General features: G+C 55.2%; 1 protein-coding gene across 4 annotated transcripts in view; it reads right to left on the bottom strand.

Annotated features, from left to right (window-relative positions):
- Positions 1-1657: 1657 nt before the first annotated feature.
- SYNPO (synaptopodin) overlaps positions 1658-9419 on the bottom strand; it is a 36632-nt gene continuing 28870 nt past the window's right edge. For all 4 annotated transcript variants that reach the window (XM_036845907.1, XM_036845911.1, XM_036845910.1 and 1 more), the window contains exon 3: positions 1658-4423. In XM_036845907.1, coding sequence (XP_036701802.1) covers positions 3725-4423 — 699 coding nt within the window. In that variant the 3' untranslated portion in view covers positions 1658-3724. The remainder of the gene's footprint in view (positions 4424-9419) is intronic.

The raw sequence follows: 9419 nt of genomic DNA, 5'->3' as shown, positions 1-9419 counted from the left end.
CTCCTTCCACCTTCTCACATTCTCTGAGCCTCTCTCTATGGACTGAAAATAAATAAGGCAGGGCTCTGTCCTCAAGGAGCTCAGCCAGGCCTGTGTCAGACCTGTAAACAGCCTTTGCGACGCATCATGGGAAATGCTCTGGGAGGGCCAGGGAAGGGGGCCACCAGCTCGGCCTGGGGGTGGGGAAGGCCTCCCAGAGGAGGAGACATTTGAGCTGGGCCTTGAAGTCTGAGTGGGAGCTCACAGGCAGAGAGGGGCACGGGCACTGCAGGCTGAGGCCATGTCACGCATAGGATGTGAGGGGTCAGCGAGGAGAGCTAGAACTGGGGGCTGGGGTGGTGCTGAGAGATGAGGCCAGACAGGTGGGCAAGGGCCAGATCACAGCAGGCTTTTCAAAAGTATAGTGTGTCTTATAAAGGGCTGTTGGAGTTTAAGGCAGTGGAATGGAGCAGTCACATGGTCATTTTCCAAAGATATCTCTGGCTGCCCTGTGGAAAGTGGGTTGGCAGGAGTTAGTCTGGAGGCAGGACGATTTCACTGTGGTCAGGTGAGACCTGGGGGTGGCTGAACCAGCGAGGTGACAGAGGGCATGGAGAGGAGGAGAGGCGCTTGAGGGATATTTGAAGAATCACCAGGTCCCAGTTAGAGACTGGATGTGGGAGGTGAGGGAAGGGCCGCTCCCGTTTCTGGATTGAGTCATTCAAGGAAAATGATGGTGAGGAGTAGGGGGTGCAGCTTGGGGTTGGGGGCAGAGACTGAGTTCAGTTTGGAGTGAAACTGGTTTGGCGTGTCTGGGCACCAGGATCACCAGTAGGCAGGGGGATACTGTGCTCAGGAGAGGTTCCTGCTGAAGATAAAGATTGAGTCAGAGGTGCACTAACCACTACCAGGGAAGGGTGGGACCAGCAGGGATGCGCCGGGTCCAGGGCAGGGAGCTCCTGTACCTGTGTGCTGGACAGACTGTCCAAGGGCATATCTCTTAAGAAGAAGCCTGGACTCTGCTGTGGACCACCTGAACTCAGCTTCCTGCCCGTCAGAGTCCTTTGCCCCGCCTCTGCTGGGCCTGAGCTTTTAGAGAGGAAGGTGAGGGATCTTGGTCTCACCTGGGAGTGGGGTCCCAATCCCCTTCTCTGGGCAAAGGACACCCCCATCAGGAGAGGAGCACTCCTGATGATCTGGATCCTGAGTTCTCTAGGGTTGCCTGGACTCTGACGTTACCTCTCATAGGGGCTCCTCCTCCTGTCTGAAGCCCCGACCTGCCATCAGGAAGCAGCCCCAGAGCACTGGGCCCTGATGCAGCTTGGCCCTGGCCACTCTAGTGACAGTGTTCTGTGGTCAGGGCCTGGGCAATACCACCTTGAGACATCATCTCACCAACTCACTCATTACACAGATAGGGAAGCTGAGGCCTGGAGAAGGAGTGGGTTTACCCAGGGTCACCCAGCTAGTAGATGATAGGACCAGAACTTCAACCCAGGGACTTCTTCTATGGCCCAGAGTGTTTTCGTTGTTCCCCATCTCTGCTCATGATTGCTACTTCCCAAGCTCCCATCCCATGTGTATCAAACATTCTCATCCACCCAGCATCCCATGGACTGTTCCATGGTTGGGGAAAAGGGAAGGGCTTTAGACATAGCTGAAAATGACACAGGAGACAGAAAGATGCAGGAAGCATTTATTGAGGGCCAGAGCTGAATTCTACAGGAGGCCAAAGGCAGGACACAGGAAATTTCTAGTGGGTTAGAGGAGAGGACTGGGGGAGAAGGCAGTTACAGGGAGAGAACAGCCAGACAGAACTGCAGCTTCCCAAGGCTGCCTCCTGCTGGCTCTTTGGGGGAAATGCAGGTAGAAGTGGATTTTCTCTGCCACTGCATCAGCCAGTGGCCTGATAGTGTCTTTTCTCTGAAAGAGGCCCTTAGCCCCAGCCTCCCACACTACAAGGGTCCCTGAAGCAGGTGGGGACTTCAGTAATGTGATCACTCATCACTGACAAGTTGGAGCACCCTCTCATCTTCCTACCAACAGGGCCTATGTTCCCAATCTTTAGGCCCTGGGAATCCTTTGGGATCAGTCCTTTATTCCAAAGCACCCCACCCTCACCCTGACTCCCATCCTAACCCCAGCTTGCCCTAGCCTCACTTAGGGGTTCCAGGTCTAAATCACCCTGAGGGATGGGTAAGTCTCCTCTTAACCCCAAAATCACCCTCTGTCCCTCACCTTTAGCAACATCCTGGTATCCTTTCACTTACATACATACCTTTGATCCTCAGCCAATTCCAGCCCCCCCCACCCCCCCACCCCCCAACTTAGTTTTCTGAAACTGATATTCTGAACCTCTAGAGGGCACCACCAGCCAACTCTGGAAACTATAGGACTGAGGTACATTCCTCCCTATGTCCCTCCTGGGGATTGGAATCAGAGTCACTACAGCCTAAGGGACAGGCTAGAGCCTGCAGCCAGGCTCCCCAAGGTCACTGGGCACCAGACACTGGCTAGGCCGGAGTGTGATGGGAAAGAGATGAGGCAGAACAGGGCCCCCTCGTCTGGGCACAGTATGGATGCTGGGGCCTGAAACTGAAGAGTGGAGTACTTCCTAAGGAACCAGAAACACAGGCAGACTCTGGTCTAACCCCTCACTCACCCACCCAAGCTCATCTCCCCAGCCAATCCTCCAGCACTACTCTCCCTCCCTCCCTAATACTGTGGAATGCATTTCAGGACTGGAAGAGCCCCCAGAGGTCATCTGAGCCAATCCATTCCCTACTAGAATCTCCTCTATGCATCCTGGCCACTGCTTGCATACCACCCATAACAAAGAACTCTTTGCCTCCCTCTTTCCAAATGGGCAGCCTCAAACTCAGGGCTACCAGGTAAAGCCAGAGGATAGCAGATAGCTCCGTATCAACTCTTCTCTGCCCGGCTCAGCTTTGAGCGCAGAGCCTGCCGTGAAAGGGCCCGGAAGGAATAGATGGGTTGGAGACACCTATAGCATAATTCCTGGAGACCCTGGGAAGCCTGAATTGGGATGGAGAAAAGCCTGAGAGGGATCTGAGAGGAGGAATCTTCCCTCCTCTTCTCTCCAGAGAGAGAGACTCTCCAGAGAAGCCAGCAGGGCACCTTTAGCTGGCCTGGGAGACCCTCTCTAAAGGTCACCATGGTAAAAACAGAGCTTGTCTGGGAAGGGATGGAAAACAGCTGCTCCTGCCTGGGACTTGGTGCCAGGGAGGCGGAGGGTCAAGCCAGGGCCTGGACAAGGAACTCAGGCGTAGGATCCTCTGAACACACCCCTCATTTACCAGACTCCAGAGATCAGAGCCAGGAAGGGGGGGAAAGAGTATGGAACCCTGCAATGCAGCAAGTCTAGGGGTCCATACATACAACACCCTGCCTCTTCCAAGGCACTAGTGTGTGTGTACTGATAGAAGGGGTAATTTCGAAGTTTGGAGATTGCCTTGGCCAAAGCTCTATTAAACAGATGGGAAAGCTGAGGAGCAGAGGAAGGGTCTTTCCCACAATGACTGAATGACAGAGCAAGGGCTAGAACCCAAGCTTGGATCACCACCCCACCCCCAAGCCCAGAGCTCTCCTCCCCTGACCCCTTATCTCTGGGGCTATAGAAGAGGTCAGACCCTTGGGGACATGGTGCTGGGATCTCCCAAGCCCAACGACACTTCTTCTGGCTCGGCTCTCCTGGGGCAGGGATGGGGTGTGGGCGGGGAAGCCTTTAGGTGGTGCAGGAGGCCTCCGTGGGTAGGCTGCCACGCTTGAGCCTCAGGCTGCCGTTCCACCCGCGGGGACAGATGTTGTAGCCGAGGATGCCGGGCGACTTAGCCCCAGAGTCCTCGGAGTCGAGGGACACATCGGAGTCCGTGGGCGAGCGGCGGTAGGGGAAGGGCCTGGGCGGCGCGGGCAGCGGGCTCCGGGGACTGGCGCAGGGCGAGGGCCCGGCGGGCAGTGGGCTCCGGGGGATGGGAGCGAACGTTGCCCCGGGGTCCGCGGCCTGGCCGGGTCGGGCCGGCAGGGGCGAGCGCATGCGCGGCGGCGGCGGCGGCGGCGGCGGCGGTGGCGGCGGTGGCAGCGCTCTTGGCGGGGAGAAGGGCCGAAGGCTCTCAGCTCCCGCCGGCCGCGGGGAGGCGCTCTTGCGCCGGGCCGCGTTGATGATGTTTCGCGCCAGGAGCGCCTGCAGCTGGCGGCTGGGGGGCCGCGCCTCGGTCTCAGGTCGCAGAGGGGATACGGAGCGCTCGCTCCAAGAGGGGGACATGGGCGGCGGCGGCGGCGGCGGCGGCAGCGGCGGGGGGCTGCTCAAGCTGCTCCCGCGGCCCGGCTCCCACGGCCCCGGGCTCACCCAGCCGTCCAGGCTGCTGGGGGGCCGGGACGCGCCCGGCGTCCAGGGCGGGGAGGTGGGCAGGTTCTCTCGGCGGTCCTGGGGAGAGAACAGAGAGGGTGGGGGCAGGCGTTAGTGCTGGGCTCCTCTATACCGGGGTTTCAGAAGGGACCGAGTCGGCTGTGTCCATTGTACAGAGTCGGGAAGCCAGCGACCAAAGTCAGGTAGTGCCTGCAGAAAAACGCAGGTGCCCCAACTTTCATCTTTCAGGTGCTTGAACGAGCCCACGCTGCCTGCCCCTGCGCTTAACAGGGAGGCAGATGACTGGCGGTTTAAGAACGCTCGCTTTGGAGACAGACCTCTTTGTTTACTGAATGAACTTGGGCAAGTTGCTTCAGCAACAGAAGCAACTCGAAGCCCCTGGGCTGCAGTTTCCTCCTCTGTGAAATGGGAGTATAATATCAGCATGTACCCTATAGGATTGTTGTGAGGAGTAAATGAGATAACTTATGTAAAAGACTTATCACAGTATGAGAAGGTTCCCTAGAAGAGAGTAGGTGTGCAATAGATGTTAGTTACCTTAAAGACATACTAGAAGGATACACGTGAAACTAACCAGAGTGCTTCTCTGTGAGGATATGGGGTGAACAGGGCAGGGGACACAGCCACAGGAGTGGGACTAAGGCTTTTAATGTATTATATACTTTTTATATAAGTTTAAGGTTTTGAACCATATGGATATAATATCTATTCAAAAAATTACAAGCAAAAATATTGATCATTATTACTAAAGTTGGACTTAGGGAAAGGCCCTCTCTGTCTCAATCCCCCTGCCATGTTGCCATGGTCACCTCCTAATTGTTCCTTGGACACCTTGAACAGGGAGGAGGTTCCCACCGACAGATGGAAACATAAAAGGAAGTTGGGTCGTTCCTCACTAGGCAGCACACTCCCCTCACTGGACTTCTTGCCAGCATGGGGTGGGGAGTGTGGGTTCCGTGAGGCCAAGTTGGTGAACCTCTTTGAAGTTATAAAGCACTGCTCTGCTATACACTATCATACCTGCTTCCTACCTCCTTAGGAACTTTCCAGTCTACAAAGTTGGGTCTCATCCTTACTCTCTCATCATATCCTCACAACAGCCTGGTGAAGTAGCTGGTATTATCACACCCATTTTACAGTGATGAAAATGAAGTTCAGACGTGTAAATAACTATCTGGTGTGTTCTGCCCCACCAGGAAGTGTGTGTGACTATCTGTTGCTTAAAGGTGGGAGGCAGGCTTAAGCAGTTTGAACTGATTTGAAAGTACAGGGCTTGGGGATCCATGCCCAGCATGTATCTGCTAAACCATCCAGCTGTTCAGCCAATCAGATTCCAGCAACAAGCCAGTCCACTCAGTCTTCAATCCAATCCAAATTCACCAGCAGTCATCCCTCAGAGTCCAGAACTAGCCAGTCCATTCAGTGCCTCCTACCCAATCAAAATCTAGAACCTCTCGTAAGATCCATTCTCTCATCCAATCAGTAACTAGCCACAGCCAAGCCAGTCAGCTTCTCATCCAATCAGAATCTAATTTCTCCCAATCAAAAGGAAGCAATAAAGTACATGTATTCTCCAAACAATGCAGCAGCTACCAGATGAGCCCAGACTCAGAAATGGAGCCCTTTAACCTACAGAGGAACATACAGCAGTCTGAACAGATTTTTCATGGGATTGGGAATGTTAGGAACCTCCCGGGGACATCCAAGGCCCCAATCATCAAGTAGGAAAGTTATAGCTCAGCATGGGCTCCGCCTCTTTTACTCCCAGGGTCAGAGTTGTGTCTATGTGAGCCAGAGAAACTGGGAGCTGCTGTCTGTGAGCCATCTCAGGAATCTTTCAGTGAGCCTGGCTGGGGGGAGCAGGGCCAAGAGTTCATGATCCAAGTCCATCAACAAGCACTGAGGCAGAGGAACCAGGGCTTTCAGCCAGGAGCAAAGCAGGCTGGGGCAAGAGGAGCTATGATAACTGTCTGAAATCTCCAAGGATGGTCTGCCTTTAGTGGCCACAAGGGGAAGGCTAGGGCCAGCAAGTGGAAGGAGTAACAGGATTTACTTCTCAGAATGCCTGGGTTGGAATACTGGGGGCAGTGGTGAGCAGCTCCTCATCCTTTGGAGGTGGGCCAGGGCCTGACCTCATCGAGACTGCCAGTCTGGGTACTGACTGTGTGTGTGTGTGTGTGTGTGTGTGTGTGTGTGTGTGTGTGTTGGGGGGCGGGGGAGCAGTGAATAATATAAAAAGGCTGCAGGGAATCAGAATTATTCACTTTCTGAAAAAGTTCTCAATGTACCATATACACCAGAACTCCTTGGAAATGCACATGGGTGAAAATTCAGAAAGGGGCACCCACTTAACCCAGCAGCAGACCCAAAGCAGGACACATGTGTGGGGTGAAGGCATGAGTAGAGCAGAGTCAGACAGGAACTATCAGACATCAAAGAGAGCTAGCTCCCAGACAGCTTCTGTAATCCTCTGGTTGCATGGAAGGGGAGACTGAGGCCCACGGGTTGTCTAAGGTCACACAAGGAGTTAGGTGCAGATCTGGGCCTAGCACCCATGTTTCTGGCTGTTGATGGCAGTTTGCTCCTCTCCACGAGGGCAGAAACTCATTTTACGCACGAGCCCGGCAGTGATGACTGTGGAAAGTGGCCAGATTTAGATAATGGGGGCGACGGGGGGCAGCTGCTGAGGGAACCAGAAAGTATATATGCTCTGGCTAAAGGCACTTAAATACTACTTTTAAAGAATTCGAACAAACCTGGACCATAAGGGGCATGGGATTTCCCCCATGCTCTACAGACTTTTTGGCCAAACTCTTAAGGAAGGAGAAAACAGAACATGATTTCCACAGGATTCTGGTTCCCTCAGTGCTGACCCAGGGAAGAGAGAGGGCAGCCCTCACTTTCAAGCCAGCACACATCTGTACCCACGGCAGATCCAGACACTCAGCAGATGCAGGCAGCACGTGGACACACACCACAGGCTCACACGCCGTAACTAAGCAGTCCCACCCCACTTCCCAGGCCAGAATTGGGGAGGAGGGAGAGGGCCCTGACCACCAGCCAGTGAGCGTGGAAGAAAGAAAGAAGCAAGACAGATTTGAGGCAGAGTGTATTGAGAACAGGAGAGAAAACAAAGTTGAGGGAAGAGCTCAGCCAGCCTGATCACAGGAGCTGCAGGATGGAGGGTGGGCTCTTCCATTGCTGGCCCTCAGGGGTGGAAGGGAGCAGGGGTCCGGAACATGGGCTTCACTCTGTCCTGGGAGGGGTGTGGCGTGAAGGAGCCGAGCTCCCTCGCCACTCTCCCATGCATGCCCCCACGTTCTGGGCAGAATGAACTCACTGGGAAGGCACCCCCTGTTGCCATGGAGATGAGCCGAGAGCTCACGAAAACTGCAGGCTCAGCCCAGCATGGGCACCGCCTCCACCACCCCTCGCCCCTCTGGGGAGCCCAGAAATAGGGCTGGGAAAGAGAAAGTGGGTGGTGCTCACCCCCGGTCTTGGGAAGCTTCCATCTGAATTCTGTCTCTTGCGTCTATATTCTCTAACCCCCACAAAGTGTGGTTTTGAGGGGCTGCAGCACATCAAAGATGTCAGAGGTGGTGAGGATCTCAGACTACCTGACTCAAAACCCTCACAGTATGATGGGGAAACTGAGACCCAAAGCTACACATGGAGTCCATCTTTGAGAATCCAGATCTCCTAAGTCCCAGCCTTTTTTTCAAAACCTTCAGGTCTCCTTTGTCCCTTCCTTGAGCTGCTGTGCTCCTGCCCCAGCCCTTGCCGTGTTCCCACTGTCTCCAGGCGATCCTGAGCCTGAGCAGTCCCAGCCTAAACTTCTGATCTCCTGGCCTCCTACTGCAGCTCATTCCAGCCACACCCTCCCGAGGACACCCTTACATCTACTCCCCATCTGTCCTATGGCAACTGTCCCATTTCCTTCCCCTCTCTTCCCAGGGGACTGTCTTATCACTTACAGGGCCTTTCTTCCAAAGCACCAGCCTTTCCTCTCATTCCTCACAGATTGTCCAGCTAGGAGGGCCCTCATTGTATAAATGAGAAAACTGAGGCACAAAAAGGGAAAGTGACTTGGCCAAAGTCGCACAGCAAACGGGAAGCTGAGATGCCTCTCTCCTTGCGGCCCCTTCCACTGCACGTAGATGGCTGCTTTCAGTCGTGCAGATCTTGGCTGAGGTTGAAGGCAAAACAGCTGATGGATACACTGCTAGGGGCCTCTCTCCTAGCTGCACACCAACCTCTGCACAGCCTCCTACAGGGCTCTCTGTCTCTCAGGGGTCCCCTGGGACCTCCCACATCCCAGAACAGTGAGGGCAAGCTAGGTAGAACCAGGACTGAGGTCTGGGATGGACTGCGTTAGCTGTCTCGACAGCGGAGCTGGATGTTTGGAGAGGGCATGAAGGCAGCTGAGCAGAGGGCCAGGAAAAAGAGTGTCAGACAGCAGTGGTGGGCTGAGTCCTCATCCAGCAGAACCCAGGAGAAGAGAAAATGTGGAGGCCGAGGCAAAGGTCTCTGAAGCAGCGGAGAGGAAACAGTGTCCAGAAGGCAGAGGTGGGTGGAAGAGACAGACCTGTGGAGGTGAGAATCCAGCAAGAGGCAGAAAGATGCCAGAGCTGGGGCCCCAGTGAGGACGGCCCCACCGGGGTGGCTGAGGAGGCAGACCCTTGGCTGGCTGGTCCCACAGGCAAGGGCAGGCTCTGTTTGCTGCAGAAGCCCCTCAGCAAGACGCTGGCATCACTACAGCTCACCAAGGCCAGGTGAAGCCCCCCAGCTTCATTAGGGCCTGCCAAGGGAGTTCTCTCTCCGTGACCCTCCTCCCCCCGCAGTGGCAGACTTCAGCTCCCTCAGACATGGAGTCGAACCACTCTGTGGTAGGGAAGGGGCGGCTGCAGCTCAGAGAGGGGAGGTGACTTGCCCGACGTCACAAAGCTAGCTGGTGGCAGCGTCAGCCCTTGAGACCTGAGTCCCCATACTCCTGACTCAGCCCTGTGCCACTTCCTGCTCTCCATCCAGCCCTCGGAGAGCGGGCTCTGACAGG

Source organism: Balaenoptera musculus, chromosome 3, assembly GCF_009873245.2.
Source record: "Balaenoptera musculus isolate JJ_BM4_2016_0621 chromosome 3, mBalMus1.pri.v3, whole genome shotgun sequence".
Lineage (NCBI taxonomy): Eukaryota > Metazoa > Chordata > Mammalia > Artiodactyla > Balaenopteridae > Balaenoptera > Balaenoptera musculus.
The sequence above is the reverse complement of the archived record's forward strand: the minus strand, read 5'-3'. Positions and strand labels throughout refer to the sequence as shown.